At 46.6% G+C, this 25404-nt stretch overlaps 1 protein-coding gene across 4 annotated transcripts in view; it reads left to right on the forward strand.

Moving 5' to 3' along the window:
- ttc6 (tetratricopeptide repeat domain 6) overlaps window positions 1–25404 on the forward strand; it is a 414842-nt gene that overhangs the window by 133718 nt on the left and 255720 nt on the right. For all 4 annotated transcript variants that reach the window (XM_068039290.1, XM_068039292.1, XM_068039293.1 and 1 more), the window contains one exon: window positions 1242–1401. In XM_068039290.1, coding sequence (XP_067895391.1) covers window positions 1242–1401 — 160 coding nt within the window. The remainder of the gene's footprint in view (window positions 1–1241; window positions 1402–25404) is intronic.

The raw sequence follows: 25404 nt of genomic DNA on the forward strand, positions 1-25404 counted from the left end.
TTGAGAATATGTTTCCACTGGTGAGGGAGTCTCAAACTAGGGGACATAGATACAGAATAAGGGGTCACACATTTAAAACTGAGATGCAAAGGAATTTCTTCTCTCAGAGGATGGTGAATCTCTGGAATTCTCTACCTCAGAGAGTTGTGGAGGCTAGGTCACTAAATGTATTTAAGGAGGAGGCAGATAGATTTTTGAAATCTTGGGGAGTTGAGGGTTATGCGGAGCAGGCCCGAAAGAGGAGTTGAGGCCTGGGACAGATCAGCCATGATCTTATTGAATGGCGGGACAGACTTGAGGGGCTAGATGGCCTACTCCTGCTCCTATTTCTTATATTCTTATGTAGAAGCACAATCATAACACTATAAACAAGGCACTGCCTAGCTGGAATCAGTGCTAATGCTACGAGTGTCAGACTTGTAATGGCTGTATAAATGCTCCCTATAAGCTTTGTAGATAATTTTATCAAATGGTTTAGTTAGAATTCTCACAATTATTATTTATGACTTCTGTTTCAACCTCCTCCTATCCTTTCCTCCCCACTGCTACTGCACGCTCGAGATGAACATTGATTATGCCCTCTAAAATGCTGTCAAGCAATTTTTCTACTATACTTATTAGGCCATTCCTATAATTCCAAGAATGCCACATTGATAATAAAGTTGCTAGTTATAAGAAATACACATGATGAAGTACTGTACGGAACATTGTGGTTTCTATGCTGCTTGAACCATGGCGATGTTATCAGTAGAATCCAACTGGTCAATATTGAATGATGGAAACTGAAATTATATTGCAGAATTTTTGTTTGATTGTCTTTGTGGGTCAGGGAGAAGTTTTTTGGCATCTATTGATTAATTTTCTTCAGAAGATTGAACAAATAAGGAAGAGTTCGTAAGACATCAAATTGTATATGATCTGTTGAAGGAGTAGGCTGAGTGACCTTTCCTTTTTTGTATAAGTTCTAAATTGGCGTTTTAATACTTCAGACTTCAGCTTTTGTAGGGCCTAAATTTCAAATTCGCTAAAGTTCAGTATGAATACAGAATCTGCATTAACCTATTAAACTGTGTAACAGGAGAGTCACAGTAAAGAAATTGTACTAAATTTATATTGATACAAGAGAAGTTATATTTCCCCACTTGCATTTTAATTAAAGTGTTCTTTGTGTACAGTCTTCACACTTTGTTTCTTTTTAAGTTAGAGCTATAAAGTTGTTGTTAATGGTTTTCTAATTCCAGACTTATTTATGAAGGAATTCCTGCATCAGAAGTGATTCGGGAAAATGTACAGGATAGTGTCAGAATTTTACCACCACTTTCACCAGAATGTCTGTCAGAATGGCAAAGAATTGCAGAATATTACGTGGAGAGACCGAGAATGATGCTCTTTGGAGAATCGGTAAGCAATTAATATAGCAATCTTTGTTGTACTATCATGAAAAATACTGTCGCAATAAATCACAGGCTTTGGCTATTCCAAAACTTCGGCTGAAGATGAGTCTTTTGCTGAAAAATGAAAAGTAATAGTTAATGATAAATTATGAAATATCAAAATTTCTCAGGACTTTGCTCAGCTCCTGCAGTAACTCAGGCAGGACACTGACAGAAATTCTTAACAATGGTAGAGACTCCTTTGTGTTGGATGTGTATCATTTAAAAGGGTTTCCTATTTGCCTTGTATGGGGAAGAACCTTCATCCACCCCTTACAAGGCAAATGCTGGCAAGGGGTCAGAGTCAGGTGAGGTATTTTCATTCACTGAGAATTCCCACTCTTTGAATGCATCACACACTTTTTCTCATTGCTGTCTGTGAGACTCACTCTTCAGGGAATTTTGGGACTCACATTTATACAAACTTTTCTGTATTTTTTATGAGCATTACCCTCACTGTCATTTTGAATCTTTCTTGAATTCTAATATGTAGGTTGTAATTTAACAAATTATCGTAGTGTCTGTTTGGAATAAATATTTGAAGTGTTACGACCAGGTGAGAAAGAGGTCTAAGGGTTCCCTTTCAGCCTTCACCTGGTCTTACCTGTAACAGGGTTTAATTTTAAACACACCCCGTGTTTTGAGCTCCCCTTTGGTAAACCCTTGTTCACCGCTTTCCAATTATAAGGTAGAAAAATGAGCACAAACAGGCGTTCTTAGGTTTAAAGAAGAAAAGTGAAATTTATTAAACTTAAACTCTAATTCAGTTAATGCCTATGGATACACGCCGCGCCCCACGCTAGCATGCATACGTGATATGCACATGCAAATAGAGACAGAAAAGAGCAAAAGAAAAATAGTGGAGAGGTTTGAGGCAATATCTGAAGAGTTTCTTGTTACTGTGCTTCAAGCTCACTGCAGAGTCCTTTTGTAGGTAGTTCTTGCTTGTGGGAAATTCTTGCTTTTCATTGGGGCCCAGTATTCTTCTTAAAGAATAGAGAAAGAGATGAGAGCAGATAGGAGAGAGATGTTCTCAATCCAGGAGCCAGGAGCTTTCTGTCTTCAAACACTGTTTTCTCCAATTTAAAACTCTCAGTTCAAAATTCTACAACAGCCAGTTAGTCATGTGACTAAACTGGTCTGACCACATCCGTTCTGTGTATTGGGAGCCAGGGGAATCGCTCCTTTGTTCCAACACTGTCTGCTAGTATGCAAAAATGTCTTTCCAGCCAGGGGTTTGGCAATCCCTTCTCTTCTTCTCAGCAACAATTTGAAATTTCATGTCCATGTGATGAAATTAATGTGCGTCATTCTTGGCAGGTGGGGGTCTGCATGACACTTCCACACCCAGGGGAATGAAAGGTGATTTGAAAAAAAGGCGCATTTCATTAACAGGTTTGAGAGAAATATAATTTATAAGTTGCAGAAAACCATGCAATTCTCTCTTTCATTTCCCTTCATTCATGAATCCTGAAGCTTATTAAAATGACCGCAATTGTTGACAACGCGATCGGTAGGTGGCGCTGTTTTGGCACATGCGCAAATACAGCATGTGCCACGAAAACGTCACAGCTTGCGACTGTCGCAGCTGCCAGGACTAAAGATGGCGCTGCTCAAAGAATCACAGAGATGAAACCTGACAAACACGTGGCAGAATTCAATGGCCGGAGTGAGAGAGTGGAGCGGGCCGGGGAAAGCAGCGCGGGGGGCGGGGAGATCAGCGCGGGGGGGGGGGGGGGGAGATCAGCGCGGGGGCCGGGGAGATCAGCGCGGGGGCCGGGGAAAGCAGCGCGGGGGCCGGGGAGATCAGCGCGGGGGCCGGGGAGAGCAGCGCGGGGGCCGGGGAGATCAGCGCGAGGGCCGGGGAAATCAGCGCGGGGGCCGGGCACAGCAGCGCGGGGGCCGGGGAGAGCAGCGCGGGGGCCGGGGACAGCAGCGCGGGGGCCGGGGAGATCAGCGCGGGGGCCGGGGACAGCAGCGCGGGGGCCGGGGTTGAGCAGCGCGGGGGCCGGGGAGAGCAGCGGTAGCGGTGCCGGGGGGCGAGGGGGGGGGAAGGGAGAGGGAGGAGAAAGAGGGAGGGGGGAGAAAGAGGGAAGGGAGAGAAAGAGGGAGAGGGGGAGAAAGAGGGGTAAGGAAGGGGGAGAAAGAGGGAGAGGGAGGGGTAAGGAAGTGGAGAGGGAGGGGTAAGGAAGGGGGGAGGGAGAGAGCTGGGGGAGAGGGAGGAAGGGGAGAGAGTGGGGGGGGAGCAGCGGAACGGAAGAGGAGCGCCTTTTTCTGTGCATGCGCCGTAAACACAACAGCAAAAGACTTACTGGCCAGTCCCTGGACCCAGTGACACCAAGGTCTTCGCACGCTCGCTCCCCGCGGCTCTCTACGGCCTCTCGCTTCCGGCCCTCTCCATTCAGTCGTTCCCTCCAGCTGCGGATGCCCAATCCAGTTGCTTTCTCCCCTACCCAGTTGCTTTCTCTACTTCTCCACAGTACTTCAGGCATTGCAACAGTTTGGTCCCTGCATTTTGCATGCTCCCTCTCCCCACCCCTCCCCGCTCTCCCCACCCCTCCCCCTCTTCACCCACCCCTCCCTCTACCCCCCCACCATAGTTGAATATCTGAAGTGCAGTTGCAAAGTCGGGGAAATAGCATGCAAAACAAAACCTCAACAATTCTGGGTTTAATTATTGAAAAGTTTTATTAAGTTCATTAAGTATCCGAGGAACTGCTGTGCATGGATACATGAGTGTTGTGTCCAGCATTCCCGTTAGACAGACAGGCCGAGTCTCTGCTATGCACAGCTAAAGAGATTGTTCCTGGAGAGCCTTGTGGTGAATAAACGCTTGGCTCTCTATTCCACTACTGTATTGTCCATGTGAAGAAGGCAAAGTCACAAGAGTCTGAGCTCAGTCTATTCTTGGTGAATGTTCCCCAAGCGCATCCCAATGTGCATTCCCAATTCATCCAAAAATGCAATGTTCCTTTCCACATCGTGATGAGCTCCGCAGCATGATCTAGTTGCCTTCGTTGCTTGAATGCTGACCTTAAGTCTCAAGGATTGTTTTCTCGACGGCATGTTTTACATGAAAAGAAATAAAGCAAATCAGAGTCAGAGCTTGCCTCCCTCCATCCACTGAAATTACTGTTGTGCGCACCTTTTTAAGTTCTGCAGTGAAGGCACCAATTGATAACATCGCCAATGAAGCACTTATTATCCACCTCAGATGCAGGAATCAGCACATCCTTGCGTCCTCTCCCGCACTGCCTCCTTTGCTTGAATGCCGTCCTTAAGTCTCAAGGATTGTTTTCTCAAGGGCACGTTTTACATGAAAGAAAATAAGGAAAGAACATCAGTGTCAGAGCTTCCCTCCCTCCAATGAAATTACTGTTGAGCATGCTTTGTGTTCTGCGGTAAAGGCATGTCCTGATAACACCGCCAATGAATCACTTAGTACCCACCTCAGCTGCAGGAGGCAGGATGATGTTACTGCCCCTATCTCGTGATGGTTCAATGCTGCTCTCAGGGAAAACATGAATGATGTGAGGGTGCTGGAAAAGAAACACATTTCTTTTGGGCTATGAACATAAAGCTGGCAATTTAGCCCAGCAGTTCCCTGCCAGTGGTTATGTTACTCGTGCGTCTTTCCATCCATTCCCATTTAATCCTGCCTACTACTATCACCAGTTGTGTTCACAGCAAGAGCATTCACATTTCTGCTACCACTGGACACGGCATGCTTGTTTCTTTTAGTGCTCAGTCTCTTCTTGCTGAATGTTCCCCAAGTGCTTGACCCCTTTGGACGCCCTCTCTGCTTGACAGGCAGCAACTGGCAATTGCGGAGTCTCACAAGGCTCTGCATGGTTGTTTCAACGTCGGATGGGGAAACAGGTGGCTGTGTGTCCATGAGCACTGCCCTGATGGGTGTAGGAGCAGGTAACTGTGTGCCCATGAGCACTGCCCTGATGGGTGTAGGAGCAGGTAACTGTGTGTCCAAGTGCACTGCCCTGATGGGTGTAGGAGCAGGTAACTGTGTGCCCATGAGCACTGCCCTGATGGGTGTAGGAGCAGGTAACTGTGTGTCCATGTGCACTGCCCTGATGGGTGTAGGAGCAGGTGACTGTGTAACTGAGCAGCAAGAAGAGGGTACCGCAGGTAGGGGAAGTGGAGATTTGAACAGGCAGGCATATGTATGGTCCATCAGATCATTAGGCCAGGGGGTGAGACGCTCAGGATCCAGGGTTTGTGACACGTGACTGATGTCCAGCACGTGGCCACCTCCATCCGAAGGTGCTTCCGGGCAATTGTTGGGCATAGTAAATGGCTCCATCTCATCAGCCAGTCCTTGCTGCCAGCAGAGAGTCTGTTGCCGCAGCCAGTCCAATCTCCTCATGAATGCTGCCGTTCCACTCTGCAGAACGGCCTGTTGTAGCTGGTACAATTGATCTGAAAGCAAGCGGTATTTTTCATTGTGGCTGAGGGGCCTTGGCTGTTCCTCTGTAATCACAATGGCAGCAGCCATGCCTGTCGTCGTTGGTGTCTGAGATGCACGCCAGCGACAATTGGGGGCGAGCCTGTCCAGAGGCAGACCCAGATGCCTCTGCACAACAACAGCATGTTTGCAGTGCAACAAAGGCTGAATGGAGAAGATGCAGCTGCAGGTAGCCTGGCCATCATGTATCTGCAGTGTGTACTGTTTGGCGCCAGAAATCACAGTCACTGTGCCTTCATCCTGCTACATGCGGTGGCTCAGACAATGGAAATGTTTTCAGAGCAACTCACAACAGGGACTGGAGAACATGCAGTGGCCCAGACAATGGAAATGTTTTCAGAGCAACTCACAACAGGGGCTGGAGAACATGCGGTGGCCCAGACAATGGAAATGTTTTCAGAACAACTCACAACAGGGACTGGAGAACAGGCGGTGGCCCAGACAATGGAAATGTTTTCAGAGCAACTCACAAAGGCAGAGCAACTTACCTTGGAACAATCTCCTGTGTCAAATAAAAATGAAGCAAGTCTCCAAAACGAATAAATAATTCAGATAAAATGCGAGAAAATGCCCGACGAAACCTCCCCTCCTTCCACTTTCAAAAAGTCGCGCCGAAGCTTTGACGCATGCGCACAGGCCAAACTGGCGCATCGGCGAGGAAGACGAGATCACGCGATGACGTCATCTGCGCATGCGCACAACGATCCTCGCAGGTCGGACCGCATCGCATGCGCAGAGATGAGGAGACTGTGTGCGCATGCGCGTACAGTGTCATCTGCGCATGCGCTATGCGGATCAGGTCATTCGGACCGCAGCGCATGCGCAGGGGGCATGAGACAGTCTGCGCATGTGCGCACCGCGGCGCATCCTGATGACGTGTCCGATGAAGTAGCGTTGTCATGAATTACTTTGTATTAAAATTGTCTTTTCTGGTGCCAGTGCTGCTTTAATTTCCTCTATTTGGCATCCCAGTAACCATGTAGTTCTTTGGGAAGCTTTTCTTCAGTTTGCCCATTGCCATGACTGCCTCGGGTCTTCGTTCCTGCTGAGGTAATTTTTTTTTTCAGGAGAGTTAGTAGTGGGCAGGTCTGTCCTGAACTCTCTTTCAGTGCTTTGCTGAGTCATGCAAAGGCTTTTGACTTCAGGGGATGGGTGGTTCCCTTTTTCTCTGACAGTGGGGGAGAATTCTTTGTTAATCTCCCCTTTGTTCTCTGGGACAGTAGGTATTTGTATTGACTTGACTGCACATGCCTGTGGCACTTCAACTAGGTGAGGCATCACCTTCATGGTTTCTGTGCCTCCTAGAGGTCTCTCTTTGTCTCTGCAGGTTCCTGTAAATGCTGTTAGCAACGTAGGTGGGGTGCTTCTGGTGTCTGCAGTTACATCGGAGGATATGGGATCTCTTTTCACATATTTCGGGGTTGGATGACCAGACAGTAGGGGTTTTCATCCGAGATTCCTCCCGGAGTTCCTTTAACCTGCCTTCTTAGTCATTTTTTCCCCTTTTATTTTTAAACTTTTGCCAGTCGTGTGCCTGCCTGTCCCCTTTTGTTCTCGGCGGGGGTCCCTTACAGATCACCAGCCCTATGCTGGAGGGTCCTCCTAACACCGGTAGAGGACTTAGGGGTGCAGGTTTTACTGTAGGTTGGGGTTTCCCCTCAACCTGGCACATGTGGCAACTCCTACAGTACTCCAACACATCCTTCTGGAGTTTTGGCCAGTCAAGCCTCTGTCTTATTCAGGCTTTGGTCTTTTGTAAACAGGGATGTACAGCCACTGTAGTCTTGTGGGCCCTTCTTAATATTTCTCCCCGGCACCTCTGCGGCATCACTAACTGGTGAACTACTGCCCACTCCTTGCTCTCAGGTCTGTGATGGAGAACACAATTTCCTCATCAGTACCTCATTCTTTAAATAGTAGCTCTGCTGCACTTGCAGATTGGGCAGCCTGTGCTAACTCACGCAATACTGGGTCAGCTCGCTGAGCCTCACCTAGGGAAAATCCATTTAATTCATTCCCTGTGTCTCCTAACTTTCCAAAGAGTCTTGGACAGGCAGACCTCATGGCCATCTGCCTGCAGTGCCAATGCAGTCTCCTCTGGGGGAGTTGGTTTGATCATGGCCTGATCCACTACACATTCAGGGAAACTGCAGGGAACCGTCTCCTACCACTTCCCTGTCTCTCTGACCTCCTGCAGTCTTTCTTTCACTACTGGAGGGGCTACCACCTTCACCCCCACCAGATCACTACCTAGGAGCAGGTCAACCCCGTCCACAGGCAAACTAGGGACAATCCCTACCGTCACTGGTCCCGAAACTAGGTCGCACTCCAGGTCCACCAGTTGTACAGGTACAGGCAAACACTGCCCTCCAATACCATTCACCACCATTTTGGTGTTTGCTGTACTCTCTGGGGGAAAGGTCAGGCCTTTTCCCAGTAAAAGGGACCTGGTGGCTCCTGTGTTCCTGAGAATCACTATGGGCTTGCTTGCCCCACTCAAGGGATATGGGGTTACTTTCACTTCAGACACAAAACCCTGATAACCTTCGGGAATCCTATTAACTTTTCCTGCACTGGCCATAGTAAGCTTCCTGGGTTGCACTCTTACTGCAGTTAAAGCCACAGCTTGTTCTGTTGTGCTTTGCATCAGGGTCCCGTCTTCCCTGAGCAGGTGTGCCCTGATTAACCCTACTGGTTTCCTCTTTAGTTTGCAGCAGTCAGCTTAAAAATGCTCTGCTTTATTACAATGGAAGCACACAGGTCTCCAGGTCTCACTCTAGCTCATAGCACCTTCCATTTTTGCTGGAGGAGTGCCCCATGTGTCTCCTGCTTTCCTTTCTCTCCCAGGACTGCCTAGGTGGCGATCACCTTCCCACGCTTTGTCCTTTTTGGATTTGTGGGGGTCATTAGGAAAGGTTCTCCCCTGGGAAACCGACTTATAAATTAAAGCAAACTCATTGGCCAGAATGGCCGCTTGCCAGGCTCCCTGAACACGCTGATCCTCTACATGGGTCTTTATTGAGAGTGGGAGAGAGTTTCTAAATTCCTCTAACAGAACTACTTCCCTGAGATTCTCATCAGTGAGCAGTATTTTAAGAGCCCTCAGCCACTGGTCAAAAGCCGGCTGCTTACTTCTTTCATACTCCAGATAAGTTTGATTAGCTTGCTTTTTGAGGGTTCTAAACCTTTGGTGATAGGCTTCGGGTACTAATTCATATGCCCTGAGGATCGCATTTTTGGTCAGTTCATAGTTTGATGCACTCTAATCTGGCAACAAGGAATAAACCTCATGGGCTTTTCCAGTTAGCTTGCTTTGTAGTAAAAGAGACCAGGTCTCAGCTGGCCGTTTTACCTGCCTTGCCAGTTTCTCAAACACAGAAAACACTTCCACATCTTCCTCATTGAATTTTGGAATAAGTTGAGTGAGTTTTAGCAATTTTATACCCAGCCCTGAATTATGCTCCTCCATATTGGCCATGCTTTCACTGGGGTTACTCTCTCGCCCCTGAGTTAACTCAAGCCTCTTCAGCTCTCTTTCTTTGGATTCTTTCTGGAATATTCTTTCTCTCTCCTGCCTGTCTCTTTCTCCTGTCTTTCTGTTTCTTCACGTTCCTTCTGGAAGGCTCTCTCTTTCTCTTCCCGTTCCTTCAAGAAGGTTCTCTCTTTCTCCCTTTTTCCTTAAATTCATGTTTCCTTTGTTCCAATTGTATCTTTGCTAACACTACCCTGTCTGGGTCTACTTCTAACACTGCTTCTGTTTCTTCAGATTCAAGGGAAAAATGGCTGGTCACTAACCTTAGGAGTTCAGACTTCCTAGCCTTGCCATGTACAGTGATCCCACACTGCTCAGTCATTTTCCTCAACTCCTCCATAGACAGTGCTTTTAACTCATCCCAAGTTATTTCACCCTGGCTTGGAGAGCTGCTAGCTTCAGTTGCAGACAGGTTAGTATTCAATCACACACAATCACAAGAAAACCTGTCTTAATCTTGTTCTTTTTTGCTTGGGAACAATTTGGCTTCCCACTTCCAATTTCTCTCATTTGTCTGTGGGTCAAATTCCAGATGCGAGCATCCAAATTTCTGTTACGACCAGGTGAGAAAGAGGTCTAGGGGTTTCCTTTCAGTCTTCACCTGGTCTTACTGTAACAGGGTTTAATATTAAACAGACCGTGTTTTTAGCTCCCCTTTGGTGAATCCTTGTTCACCGCTTTTCAATTGTAAGGGAAAGAAATGAGCACAAACAGGCTTTCTTAGGTTTAAAGAAGAAAAGTGAAATTTATTAAAACATAAACTTAAACTCTAATTTGGTTAACGCCTACAGATACACGCCGCGCCCCATGCTAGCATGCATACGTGATATGTACATGCAAATAGAGACAGAAAAGAGTAGAAGAAAAATAGTGGAGAGGTTTGAGGCAATATCTGAAGAATTTCTTGTTACTGTGCTTCAAGCTCACTGTAGAGTCCTTTTGTAGGTAGTTCTTGCTTGTAGATAATTCTTGCTTTTCGTTGGGGCCCAGTATTCTTCTTAAATCTTGTTCACTGTAGAAGACTTTTTCTCTCTTGGGGTTCATGTGTCTTCAATGGATTCCAAAGCTGGTGAGAAAGAGATGAGAGCAGACAAGAGAGAGATATTCTCAATCCAGAAGCCAGGAGCTTTCTGTCTTCAAACACTATTTTCTCCAATTTAAAACTCTCAGTTCAAAACTCTACAACAGCCAGTTAGTCATGTGACTAAACTGGTCTGACCACATCCGTTCTGTGTATTGGGAGCTGGGGGAATCGTTCCTTTGTTCCAACATTGTCTGCTAGTATGCAAAAATGTCTTTCCAGCCAGGGGTTTGGCAACCCCTTGTAATAGCCCTTCTCCTCTTCCTAGCAACAATTTGAAATTTCATGTCCATGTGATGAAATTAATGTGCCTCTATCTTGGCAGGTGGGGCCTGCATGACCAGAACCACATTGTTTTGCTTGTTTTGTTATTTGCTTGGTCAATATTGAAGGCTCTAAATGTTTAAAGTACTCTTATTATTTCAGTCTCTGTAATAATAGTGCCAGTCATTTTATCATGGTTTTTATTTCAAAGGTGCGTATTACAATTAGCGAAAATTGGGTCAACAATTTATCTTTGTGTTATGATAGCCAGCGCACCATTTACAATTATTTTGTAGTGCAAACATAGCAGTGTGCATTGTTAAGTGAAGTTGAGTCAACAGTGACAGGTTTGTTCAGCTGAGCTTGAAGCAGGACACAAAAGCTACCGGATGCAGAAAATATGAGGAGATGTAATGCTTAACTGATACAAGAGCAGTGTTTGGAGTGCAAAGCAATGTCTTTGGACCTCAGAGTAAAGTTCGATGGACAGCCAGCCGAATCTGGCAGTGCAGCTGTGTGAGTAGTAGGGAATGGACATTCAGTCACTGAAAAGATGTGCAAGGAGAGTACAGATCAAATGTAGCCTGCGCCAGAGAACAGGAAGAGCTGGGGTTGTTAGTACCCACAGGCATTTGGTCTGCTGCACATGTGTGTGCACAATCATTGGGCCAGAATTGTCTGTCAAAATAATGGTGAGAGGCTAGTGGCAGACTCTGTAATTTATGTACAACTGATACAGCAACTTACGGCGAGGGACAGATTCAATGTGAATATCCAAAAGTTGCTATCCAAGTTGTGTTGCTTCGGCGTTAACTTCATGAAAATGGATTGTCGCTGTCTGCCTCACCATTGAAATGCATTGAATGTTGTGAGGTTGCTGTATTTGTGTGGTTGGTATGGTCTTAAATCTTGTCCATTCCAGTCACAATGTGAAAAGTATTAATTACTGCCAATTAGCCTTTCTAGCTCTGAAAATCAACTAGTACAAATGCGTAGTCTCACTCCTTTATGTATTAGTTGCTTTTGGAGATTTTAAGAATATCAAATTTAAAATGTTTATTTTTTTTGCTTTTCATTTCAGTCACATTTTTCTCTCTCTCTTAATCTGGTCTTTTCCCTTTTGTTATTTTTCTTTCTGTACCTGATTTGATATTGAATTCACCCACTCTAAATTACACTGCCTTCTCAGGCCTTACACTTTTAATTTCTCTATCCTTCAATCTGATTGGTTAAGGATTACACAGTTATCCTTTTTATTCAAGTCCCAGATGCCTTTTTCCCCTTGATGCAACATATCATCTTGCACTTTCAACAACTTGCACGCAAAAAATTTAAAAAGCTAAATATCCAAGGTCAAGTCTAGATACCTGCTGCAGCAAATTATGGCCCACTAATAATATCGGGTACTAAGATGTTGGGCCAGGCACTGGAATACAGGGTGTGCATGGTTGTTCTGATAGGTTCCCAAGCTTGAAGCCCTTGATTTTGCATTGGTAGTGAGGAAAAAGCATTGAAACACTTGGAAAGTAGAACAGAAAAGATAATGGGTATTCTTTTCTGTAATGGGTATTCTTTTCTGTGTTCTGTGATAAAATTTAATTTTTAAGGGTGTGCAGTAGGAAGAGTGCAAAACTAGTATGACAGCTGGACAGAGCAAAGATTTTGTGTGCGTAGTGTGCAATTTTAAAAAATTCGTTCTTGGGATGAGATCGTCGCTGGCTAGACCAGCATTTATTGCCCATCCCTAATTGCCCTTGAGAAGGTGGTGGTGAGCTGCCTTCTCGAACCGCTGCAGTCCTTGGGGTGTAGGTACACCCACAGTGCTGTTAGGAAGAAAGTTCCAAGATTTTGACCCAGCGACAGTGAAGGATCAGCAATATAGTTCCAAGTCAGGATGGTGTGTGGCTTGGAGGGGAACTTGCAGGTGGTGGTGTTCCCATGCAGCAGCTGCCCTTGTCCTTCTAGGTGGTAGACGTTGCGGCTTTGGAAGGTGCTGTCGAAGGAGCCATGGTGAGTTGCTGCAGTGCATCTCGCATATGATACACGCGGTTGCCACTGTGTACCGGTGGTGGAGGGAGTTAATGTCTAAGGTAGTGGATGGGCTGCTGATCAAGCTTTGTCTTGGATGGTGTTGAGCTTCTTGAGTTTTGTTGGAGCTGTACTCATTCAGGCAAGTGGAGAGTATTCTGTCACAACCCTGACTTGTGCCTTGTCGATGGTAAACAGACTTTGGGGAGTCAGGTGGTGAGTTACTCGCCACAGAATTCACAGCCTCTGACCTATTCTTGTGGCGACAGTATTTATATGGCTAGTTCAGGTCAATTGTGACCTCCAGGATATTGATGGTGAGGGATTCAGCGATGGTAATGCTGTTGAATGTCAAGGGGATATGGTTAAATTCTCTCTTGTTGGAGATGGTCATTGCCTGGCCCTTGTGAGGCTTGAATGTTACTTGCTACTTATCAGCCCAAGCCTAAATGTTGTCCAGGTCTTGCTGCATGTGAATACGGACTGCTTAAGTATCTGTGGAGGCTCGAATGTTACTGAACATTGTGCAATCATTAGCGAACATCTCACTTCTGACCTTAGGACGAAGCAGCTGGAGATAGTTGGGCTTAGGACACTACCCTGAGGACCTACAGCAGCCATATCCTGGGGCTTAGATGTTTGGCCTCCAGCAACCACAACTGTCTTCCTTTGTGCCATCTATGTCTCCATGCTAGCTATGACTCCAACCAGTGGAGAGTTTCCCCCCGAATCCCATTGACTTCAATATTGCTAGGGTTCCTTGATGCCACACCCAATCAAATGCTGCCATGATATCAAGGGCAGTCACTCTCACCTCACCTCTTGAATTCAATTGATGCAGTGTCCAATGTCCATATCTCAACTTCCATTTCAGTACAAGTGGCATCCACCCAACGTCTGAGTGCTGTCGGTGAAGCTCAGACTTCTGTCATGCCATCTCCAGCTTGCTACTACAGAAGCTCAGACTACTGTCATCATGGCTCTGGATATCAGTAAAGGAGCTTCCAGGGCATCACATCACTCATGTAATCGGTTCTCCAGCAAATCTGCTCCCTGAAGAGCCTCTGGAGATATGGTCTCCTGCTGAGAACCCTTCTCTCCCTCCTCCTCTTCTCTCTTCTCGTACTTTTCCTGCTCTACACGCCTCTGCTCATGCTTGCACTCATGCTGAATGCCAAGAGAAAACACTACTGGTCCACTCATGTATGGGAGCAACTAGTCTGTGCACAAGCCTTTAAGTCACCAAAGAAGTACTTCAGATCCTGTTACACCGCTCCCCTGTAGACTATTAAAACTTTAACCATCTATAGAAAATACCGAGAACTCATAGGCCACCAAGTTCAGCTCCAAAGCGCCCGTATTTCTGGTGCTGTGGGTGCTGTTTGGGTGCAAAATGTTATCCGTACCGGGTGCGCACACTTGCAGTGCGATCCACACCGCACGGCATTATGGTGAGGGCTTTAGGAGTGTGCACCGGAAGTATATGCAGTGTAGGCAAATCATGTACTGCTGATTTGAGGCTAGGAATGCCATTTTTGACCTCAAAATTCCAGCTAATGCCCTCTTTTATAGCCAAACATGTGTTCATCAGCAGGAAGGCCCCCTCTGCCACCCACCCCCTTCAGTGCTATTTAAAGGGATCATTACTTTCAGGTTAGTTGCTGATTGATTTCCACTGGCTGCTGCTGAATTTGTAGAAGTGCTGTGAGTTTTCTACTGCTGTTTAAAGTTGGTGAAGTCTATAGGGAGTAGTGCTGCATGTGGTGAAGACCTTGGTTCTGACTAACAGGGTTCTGCTCAGACCACTTGCTCCCAGTCATGGATGCTGTAGTTACCATCCCACTTGGTCTGCAGCATGTTAGGGAGATGGAGCTGAAGCAACACAGAGGAGGACAAGCCACTTGCAGAGGGAGGAGGAGGGGGAAAAGGGTTCTCAGTAGGAGGCATATCCACTTAGTGTCTCAGCAAGGAAAAGTGTGTCTGAAACGAAAACAGAAAATGCTGGAAATGCTCAGCAGGTCAGGCAGCATCTGTGGAGAGAAAAGCAGAGTTTACATTTTAGGTCAGTGACCTTTCATCAGAACACACAGTGTGTCCATCATCTCCGTTTTACAGGAGATGCTCACTGAAATCTGCCACCTGTAGCAGGCAGATCTGCAGCCTCAGAGCAGGGGGAGGATTCTGTTGCCAGTAGCTTTTGAAAGTGACAGTGGCCATGAAATTTTTCATGTCATATCCTTTCATGCTGTGGCTGAGCTGTCCATGATTGACTCATTCATTTGCGGAATACAACTCCAATTCCCCATTCAACAACAGTCCCACACCTTATCTTCCCTCTGTTATTGACCATCACAATGTCCTCTTGGCCACAATACTGAAATAAAAGTCACCACAAAACAAGCATTCCAAAGTAACTTTATCAAACAGACCATCCAGTATTTCTCACAAAAGTCAACTAATCACCCTTGTGAATTCCTTAGTCTGTGTTTCATGTGCCTTTGGCTGTCCTAGTCCTCCTACGCAGTGCTACCCAGTGGTTGCAACATGGCTGGTAGAAGACTGCTGACCTTCACTGGGGGAGACTGCAGATGGTCCTGGAAGATGCCGTTGAGCAGCTCCGGCCCTTGAAGGCTTGACTTCAGACTGCATGATCTCAGCATGTGTGGCATGTCTGGGCTGGCTGGCTGACAGGCAAAAGCAAAGGCACAGGCAGAGTGGCACTGGTGGGAGCATGAATCCTGTCATGCATAGGGTGGACAGCAGGTTTGTGTTCCATGGAGCCATTGTTACACTCCTGAGGCAGTGTCTCAGCAATCCTGATAATCTGTTGGAGATCAGACTGCTGGACTGCTGTGACATCCTTTGAGCACTTTCATCCTCATCCACATTGACAGCAGTCAGAATCTGCATGGCACCAAGCTACTTGGAGATTGTATGACTTCTCATTGTGCTTCCAGTGCAACATTCAGATGATGGGTGGCTTTTCCTTCTGCTACAATGAAAGCTGAGACATGGGTCAACTTAGTAGTTGGCAGGAAAAAAGACAGAAGCGCAAGGGGAGAGCCAACTGTGCAACAGCCCCGACAAACAAATTTCTCTGCAGCACCTGTGGAAGAGCCTGTCACTCTAGAATTGGCCTTTATAGCCACTCCAGGCGCTGCTTCACAAACCACTGACCACCTCCAGGCGCGTATCCATTGTCTCTCGAGATAAGGAGGCCCAAAAGAAGAAAAGAAAGAAAGAAAGAACAATGAAAGCTGAGACATGGGTCACCCAGTGCTGCATCATGACTGTGTCTGTAAGTGCTGTCATGGAATGGGTCATCGCTTCCGTACTGAAAAAGATGGACTTCAATCTGCGCATGAAGCCCTGTGCCAAGTTGGAAACAAAGTCCTGCATGCTTCTTGACAGTGCCAGGAAGCTCTGTGGCAGACCTGCTAATATGCCAGGCATCTCTGTGTGCATGCCCATCAGCCTTCTCCTATAAGCTGTCTTGTTGAAGTCCTCATCTGAGTCCTCTGCAGCAGTACTCATGTGCAACCATCCCCTCAGGGGAGCTGACACGTGAATGACCCTCTCTCTCTGCCCTGGCTGCTGGCCACTCATGCCTAGTGATTCACCAAGTGCAGATCCCACCACTACAGTACCCTCTATATAGTATGCACAGTACCAGTATCTGGTGGCTGCAAGTCTGAGATCGAGTAACTGTATTTCAGCATTATCAGTCTCTTAGGCTGTGCACCACTGCCTGGCCAGGCAGCAGTTTTTAGGTATCTGAAAGGGGCAAGTCATAAGAGTAAGGTTACTTTGAGAGGAAGTGGGAAAAGCAAGAGGTACATGCTTATACCATCTGCAGGTTGGGAATCAGAAGAGATTGCAGGATGAGGGGGAAGTGGGATGTGAGAAAGAAGGAGGATTAGATAGGAACATAGGGCTAAAAAACTTGAGGTTTTGGATGTGGGGTTCACTTCACAATGAGCTGCACCCATTCAGATTGAAATAGGCAACAGACAAATTTGGCGCACCCACCTCACTTGAATGATTGCAGTGTCTGGCCGGGTGACTCCTGTGCTGCTGTCTTCTTCTTAACTCCGCTGTGTCCCTCTGCGCTCAGCAAGGGAGCACAGTAGCGCTGTTCAAAAACCACATGGTGCAGCCAGACTGCTTTTCTTAAAGGCAGGCTGCCGCTGTTAAAGGGAATCTGCGCTGAAGAATATTTCTGCAATTTAAATAATGGCAAAGTGCACAATCAGCGTAGAGAGAGGGTTCTAGAGTGAAGGATGCAGCGCTGGAGGCATTAATGGTCGAGATGGACAAGAAAAGAGATGCTATGATGCCATGGGGGGCCAGGATGCCCTCAAGGATCACCCTCAGAAGGGAGTGGGAACACATGGCCAGGGTTGGTAATATCCAGTGTCACTGAGAACATTAAGGATGACGGTATGTTCCTACCTTATGCTGCTTCTCAATTCCCAGCACACTCTCACCCTGCTATCTGGTATGATGTGCAAACTGCAGATGGTGTGGCCATGGACCTCTTCCTTCCCATGTCACCCCTGTCTCCTCACAACAACCTTCCCCTTCTGAGTTCCTGCTTTCAGACACCTAAGAACTGCTGCATGCTCAGCCTCAGTCTCAGCAGCCTAACAAGAAAGAGAGACGGTAAGAGCACAGCAATGATAAAGAGACCCCGCTACTGGATCTGATATTTGCAGCCACCAGCTCAGATGCTAGCACTGCATGTATCTTGGAGGCTAGTATGGAGTTGGAATTAGTACATGGTGAGTCACCAGGCACAAGTGGGCTCCAGCGAGGCCAGAGGTGAGGTCGCAGATGATTTCTGTTGCAGAGGACTCAGATGAGGACCTTGATGGGGCAGCATACAGGAGAGCGGTGATGGACATGCACACCGAGATGCTGGGTGCATTGGCTGGCCTGCCAGGCAGCCTGCTGTCGCTGTAAAGACGCATGGAGGAATCAGACTCGAAGTTCGCAAAGGGCATGGTGTGAAGCTTGCCTTCGCTGCAGCCTCTGCTCCATCTCCCTGTGATGCTGCAGACCCAAAGGCAGTGTCACGGCTATCCCCATACCTGTTTCAGTCTTTGTATGGACAGGTCCCTTACTCCTCTGCCTCACCTGAGAGAATGCAGCAAGACTCCCAGTCAAATCCAGGAACTCACCACAATAGCGCCCAAAATACACCACACTTCCAAACACTTTGCAGTAGAAAATGTTCTTAAAAGTCAGCTTACCTGCAATTTGGTTGTCTGGCCCTTCAAATAACACTAGTGCAGGCCCAATCTTGCAGAAGAAAACTTCTTGTTTGCAGTGTGATCTACAAAGATGCTGCCAGGACCTGCATTACACAATTTAGGGATCCTGGCATCACATCAACTGGTTGGGCTATGTGACGTTAGGATAGCATTGATTCAAGGCCTTCCGGCACATGCAGAGGACACCCCTGTCTGTGCCTTTCTTCTCACAGAAAGCCGTGCAGGCAGTGCAGAAAGCCGGTGGCGTAGGACACGCCACTAAAGCACTACTAGGCCTCTGCAGTGTTGCTGGTACACAAAAGAATTTCTAGTCCATACTGTCATCTTCAATTCATTCAGCCCTGTTGCTGACCACAGTCTCAGTCATGGATGCTACAATGATGGTGAGCACTATCTCCTCTAAATGGGTGAAGACATGCAGACGTGCCTGTTAGGTGCTGCTGTCTTTAGTTATGTTTCATCTTGTCCTGCAAGAGAGAAGGAAGTGTGTCAGTCAATGTGGTTCAAAGTGTTTGGGTGATGTGGTTGTCATATTTGAATAGCTGGTAGTGTGTGCAAGGTGTGAGATGTGTGGTTGTGGTTTGCAGCAGTGCTAACTGTTTGAGGGTGAGATGAAGCTATGTATGTGAGATATGAGTCATGATGGATAGATATTGTTGGTAGTTGAGTGATGGGGATATGGTGCATTGAACAGTGTGCGAGGCTAGTGGTGCAATTGGTGGAATGTGGCATTTGACGATACATTCACTTACCTTGCACTGTATCCAGGTCCTTTGTCTATACTCCTAGACTTGACCTCCATGGCTATCTGCTCCCATTGCCTTCTCAGAGTTTGTCTGAAGGACCTCCTGGCCCTTTGTGGATAGGGGATCTCTCTTTTCCTGTCCAGCGCCTGCACCAAGTCCTCCAGTGCTGCATTGGCAAATCTCGGAGCCTGTTCTCTGCCATGTTGTGCCATGCCTACAATAACTTCCAGCACTTGCTTGAGGCCTTTAAGAGGTTCAGACTTGTTTTAAGTAGTGCAGGCTAGCTTGAAACCATGCTAGCCTCTCAAGATTTTGCACCCCCTAATCAGCCACCAAACAGTTTGTTTAGCATTGGGCGGCATTCTGCAATCATATAAATGAGCAGGCAGCATGAATTTAGTGTGTTGCCCGCATCGCAACAAATGGGCACAGTTTAATCACACATCACAATCTCTTTGGGCCTTATCCAAATTTCCCCCCATAGAATTGCAGCAACAGCCAAAGGAAATAAACCAGCAACTAATCTGTAAGAAGTTAATGATCCCTTTAAATAGCACTGGCGGGAGGTCCCTCATGCTGCTTAAAGGGGGTTCAGCTCTGAGATTGAAAGGGTGTAGGCTGGTGTGTGGAACTCGAAAATCGCAGCACTGGCATCAAATCTGCTTTGCATACTGCTGGTGGATACACACTACACATACGCTAACCCCTTTATCAAGATGGCATCTGGCACACTTTGCAGCAGGAATGTGTACATGCGCCGTGTATATTTTGGAACCTTAGAGTAGGCGCTACCAAGCTCAATTTCGGCCTCTTAAAGTGTAACAAAAACATAACAAAGGATGCCAAGTGGTGCTGACAGGATATCCCCGATATTAATGTGCTGACGGGAAAGGAATGCATAGTTGGGGAGGGGTTAGGGAGTGATGACAGTGTGATAAACATGATATATCATGGGACTTGCAGGTATGTCGGATTTCAATGGAGATGGCTCATTATAATTTTACTTCCAGGTGAGTGGGCATGCCACACACCTGCATGATGTGATTTCAGCTTGACTATTTAAAAGCCCTGTTCACGAATTCAGTGGGGGAGGATGTGTCTGGAGATGGATGGTGAGCTATTTGAAGGGGAAATCTAAGAGAAGTGACTGCGGAGAGAGCAAAGGCTGCACCTAGGTTCACAAAGCCATTTCTGGATGTTCTGCTGTATGCAGTAGGTGCTTGGAGGGAGGTCTTTTTTCAATGGGAAAAAGACCTGCTGCCACCACTATGGCTGGAGGTGACCCACACAATATGAGCATAGGAACATAAGAAACAGGAGCAGCAGTAGGCCATTTGGTCCCTTGAGCCTGCTCCGCCATTCAATGAGATCATAGCTGATCTGATTGTGGCCTTAATGCCACTTTCCTACCTGCCCCCCTCCCCCCCCATCTCCCCTCTCCTCATAACCCTTGATTCCCTTGTAGATCAAATATCTAACTCAGCCTTCAGTATATTCAATGACCTAGCCTCCACAGCTCTCTGGAAAAGAGGATTCCAAAGATTAACGACCCTCTGAAAGAAGAAATTCCTCCTCAACTCCATCTTAAAAGGGAGACCTCTTATCTTGAAACTGTTCCCCCAAGTTCTAGATTCCCCCACGGGAGGAAACATCTTCTCAGCATCTACCCTGTCAAGCCCCCTCAGAATCTTACGTGTTTAAATAAGATCACCTCTCATTCTTCTAAACTCCAATGAGTACAGGCCTAACCTGCTCAACCTTTCCTCATAACACAACCCCTTCATCCCAAGAATCAGCCCAGTGAACTTCTCTGAACTGCTTCCAAGGCAAGTATATCCCTCCTTAAGTAAGGAGACCAAAACTGTACAAGTACTCTAGGTACGGTCTCACCATTGCCCTGCACAGTTGCAGCAAGACTTCCCTACTTTTATACTCCATCACCCTTGCTATAATTGCAACATTCCATTTGTCTTCCTAATTACTTGCTGCACCTGCATATTAACATTTTGTGATTCATGTACAAGGACAGCCAGATCCCTCTGTACCGCAGCATTCTGCAGTCTGTCTCCCTGTAAATAGTACTCTGCTTTTCTGTTCATCCTGCCAAAGTGGACAACCTCACATATTCCTACAATATACTCCCATCTGCCAGATTTTTGCCCACTTGCAGACCCTTTGGGCCAGATTTTGTGCTCATCCCGACAGCGGGTTTTGTGGCAGGGGGGCTGGGGAATTGAAGCAGAATCATCCACCATGGAACCTGACGCCGGGAATCCCGGTTGTGATTCTCCCGGGGGCGGGACAGGCTGACTACCGCCTTCTTGCTCAGAGGGCAAATAAGGGCCTCTTCCGGCCACTGCTGGGATCTTACCTGCGGTGGCGGGGGGGGCCTCCACCAAGCGGGGAGGACGCCTTGGAAAACGAGGCGCCCTCCCTGCAGGCTTGGGGGTGGGGATCCATCCTTTGTGGGCAATTTGTGGCCACGGAGGACCCCCACTGGGAACAACTGCACCGCCCAGGATTCCCCTCCACCCGGACGAATGCCCACCCCCCATTTCCTGGGCCTCCCTGACTGGTCCCAGCAACCCTGCCTCACATATCTGAGGTCTGAGGTTCCAGCGCTGGGCCTGGGTCCAAGGCCTCTGGAGTAGCAGCAGTGGCCACTGCTCCCTGTGATTGGCCGACAGCATGGGGGGGGGGGTGGGGGCGGATGGCGGGTTCCCCGTCCCTACTAGGTGTTTAAAGGCATGGAAATCCCGCCTCCTAAAAACTTGACCCCAAAAGACTGGAGGATCGCAGAGACGGGATTCCCCTGACTGCTTGGCCCGGATCCGGAGGCCCCGCCTCCTGCATAAAATCCAGCCCTTTGTGTCCTTCTCAAAACTTGCTTGCTTACATATTTTTGTATCGTCCATATATTTGGCTGAAATACACTCGGTCCCTTCATCCAAGTCATTAATATAGATTGTAACTAGTTGAGGCCCCAGCACTGATCCCTGTGGCACTCCACTAGTTACAGTTTACCATCCTGAAAATATCCAATTTATCCCAACTCTCTGTTTTCTGTTAGTTAGTCAATCCTCTATCCATGCTAATATATTGTCCCCAACACCATGAACTCTTACATACGAGCATACAAACATACGAATCAGGAGCAGGAGTAGGCCACTCGGCCTCTCGAGCCTGCTCTGCCATTTAACATGATCATGGTTGATCTGATTGTAACCTCAACTCCACATTCCCTCCTACCCCCAATAACCTTTCACCCCCTTCCTTATCAAGAATCTATCTACCTCTGCCTTAAAATTATTCAAAGACTCTGCTTCCACTGTTTTTTCACAGAAAATCACAGAAAGTTTAAGGCACAGAAAGAGGCCCATCGTGTCTGTGCCAGCCAAAAAAACGATCCACCTATTCTAATCCCATATTCCAGCATTTGGTCCGTAGCCCTGCAGAATATGGCACCCGAGGTGCATATCCAGACTCCTTTTGAATGAGGTGAGGGTTTCTACCTCAGCTACCCATTTAGGCAGTGAGTTCCAGACCTCACCACTCTCTGGGTGAAAAAGTTTTTCCTCATCTCCCCTATAATTTTTCTACATGTCACTTTAAATCTATGCCTCCTAGTCACTGACCTCTCTGCTAAGGTGATTAGACCCTTCACCTCCACTCCATCCAGGCCCCTCAAAATTTTGTACATTTCAATCAGATCTCTCCTCAACCTTCTCTGTTCCAAGAAGAACAATCCCAGCTGATTCAATCTTTGCTCATAGCTGCATTTTTCCAGTCCTGGCAATATCCTCATAAATCTCCTCTCTACCCTGTCTAGTGCAATTACATTCTTTCTGTAATGAGGTGACTAGAACTGCACACAGTACTCAAGTTGTGGCCTAACCAATGAGTTATACAGTTCCAACATAACCTCCCTGCTCTTATATTCTATACCTTGGCTAATAAAGGAAAGGATTCCATATGTCTTCATAACCATCTTATCGATCTGTCCTGCTACCTTCAGAGATCTGTGGACATTTACTCCAAGGTCCCTCACTTCCTCTACACTTCTCAGTATTTTCCCATTAATCCTTTGCCTTGTTTGACCTCCCCAAATGCATCACCTCACACTTGTCTAGGTTGAATTCCATTTGCCACTTTTCTGCCCATCAATATCTTTCTGCAGCCTACAGCTAACCACACGGCCAATCTTTGTGTTATCTGCAAACTTTTTGATCATGCCCCCCCTAAATTTATGTCCAAATTGTTAATATATACCACAAAAAGCAGGAGACCCAGTTCTGAGCCCTCCGGAACGCCACTGAAAACAGCCCTCCAGTCACTAAAACACCTGTCAACAACTACCCTTTGTTTCCTGCCACAGAACCAATTTTGTATCCACCTTGCTGCATTTCCCTGGATCCCATGGGATTTAATTTTTTTAACCAGTCTGCCATGTGGGACCTTGTCAAAAGCCTTGCTAAAATCTATGTAGACCACATTAACTGCACTACCCTCATCTATCTTCCTTGATACTTCTTCAAAAAATTTGATCAAGTTGGTCAAACAAGATCTTCCCTCACCAAATCCATGCTGACTATCCTTGATTAACCTGTGCTTTTCTAAGTGACAGTTTATCTTGTCTCTCAGAATAGATTCCAATAATTTGCCCACCAACGGGGTTAGACTGACTGGCCATGTAATTATTCGATCTATCCTTCAATCCCTTTTTAAACAGAGGGACAATGTTAGCAGTTCTCCAGTCATCCAGCACCACACCTGTATCCAATGAAGGCTGGAAAATGATGGTCAGACTTTCTCTATTTCCTTTCTTGCTTCTTTAAACAGCCTAGGGTACATTTCGTCTGGCTCTGGTGGTTTATCAACTTTTAAGGATGCTAATCCCATTAATACTTCCTCTCTCCCTATATTTATCACGTCCAATACTTCACACTCCTCCTCCTTAATCGCAATATCTACATCGTCCCCCTCCTTCGTGAAGACAGACACAAAGTATTCATTCTGAGTATTCATGGGTGGTGCAGTGGTTAGCACCGCAGCCTTACAGCTCCAGTGACCTGGGTTCGGTTCTGGGTACTGCCTGTGCAGAGTTTGCATGTTCTCCCTGTGACTGTGTGGGTTTCTGCCGGATGCTCCACTTTCCTCCCACATGCCAAAGATTTGCAGGTTGATAGGTAAATTGACCATTGTAAATTGCCCCTAGTGTAGGTAGGTGGTAGGAGAATTGAGGGAAGGTGGGGATGTGGTAGGAAATATGGGATTAATGTAGGATTAGTATAAATGGGTGATTGATGTTCAGCACAGACACGGTGGCCCAAAGGGCTTGTTTCAGTGCTGTATCACTCTATGACTCTAACCATACCAACATCTTCCATCCATACACATAGGTTGCCTTTTTGGTCTCTTATGGGCCCTACTCGCTCCTTAGTTATCCTCTTACTCTTAATATATTGATAAAACATCACTGGGTTCACCTTGATTTTACTTGCCAATATTCTTTCATGCCCTCTCTTTGCTTTCCGAATTTCCTTTTTGATTTCACCCCTCCACTTTCTATACTCATCTCGGCTTTCTGTAGTATTGAGTTCTTGGTGTTGGACATAAGCTTTCCTTTTGTGCCTTATCTTACCCTGTAGGCTCCTTGACATCTGTGGGGCTCTGGATTTGGCCGTCTCACCCTTTTTCTTTGTGGGTGCATGTTTACTCTGAACCCCTTGAATCTCTACTTTGAATGCCTCCCACTGCTCTGACACTGATTTACCTTCATGTAGCTGTTTACAGTTCACTTTCATTAAATCACTCCTCAGTTTTGTAAAATTGGCCTTGCCCCAATTGAGAACTCTAATTCCTGTTCTATCTTTGTCCTTTTCCATAATTATGTTAAAACTGACTGAATTATGATCACTACCACCAAATTGCTCTTCCACCGCCACCCCTTCTACCTGCCCATCTTCATTTTCTAAAAGTATGTATAAAACTATGCCCTATCTTGTCAGACTTGCTACATACTGGGCAAAAAAGTTCTCCTGAATGTACCTCAAGAATTCTGCTCGCTCAATTCCTTTCACACCAAAACTATCCTAGTTAATATTGGGGTAGTTAAAATCCCCTACTATTACTGCCCTATTGTTCTTGCACTTCTCAGATATTTGCCTACATATCTCCTCTTCTATCTCCCTCTGACTGTTGGAGGTCTATAGTACACTCCCAGCAGTGTGAATGCCCTTTTTTGTTCCTTAGCTCAATCCATATGGCCTCATTTGATGAATCTTCCAACATATCATCCCTCCTCACAGCTGTAATAGTTTCCTTGACCAAAATTGCTACTCCCCCTTCTTTATTATCCCCCTCCCTATTCTGTCTGAAAACCCTGTAACCAGGAACGTTGAGCTGCCATTCCTGTTCCTCCTTAAGCCATGTTTCTGTAACAGCTATGACATTGTACTGCCACATGGCTATCTGTGCCCTCAGCTCATCTGCTTTATTTGCTATACTCCTTGCATTGAAATAGATACCCCTGAGCATGGCCAAACTCTTTTTATATTTTCTATCCTT

Source organism: Heterodontus francisci, chromosome 9 (genome assembly GCF_036365525.1).
Source record: "Heterodontus francisci isolate sHetFra1 chromosome 9, sHetFra1.hap1, whole genome shotgun sequence".
Taxonomy (NCBI): Eukaryota; Metazoa; Chordata; class Chondrichthyes; order Heterodontiformes; family Heterodontidae; genus Heterodontus; species Heterodontus francisci.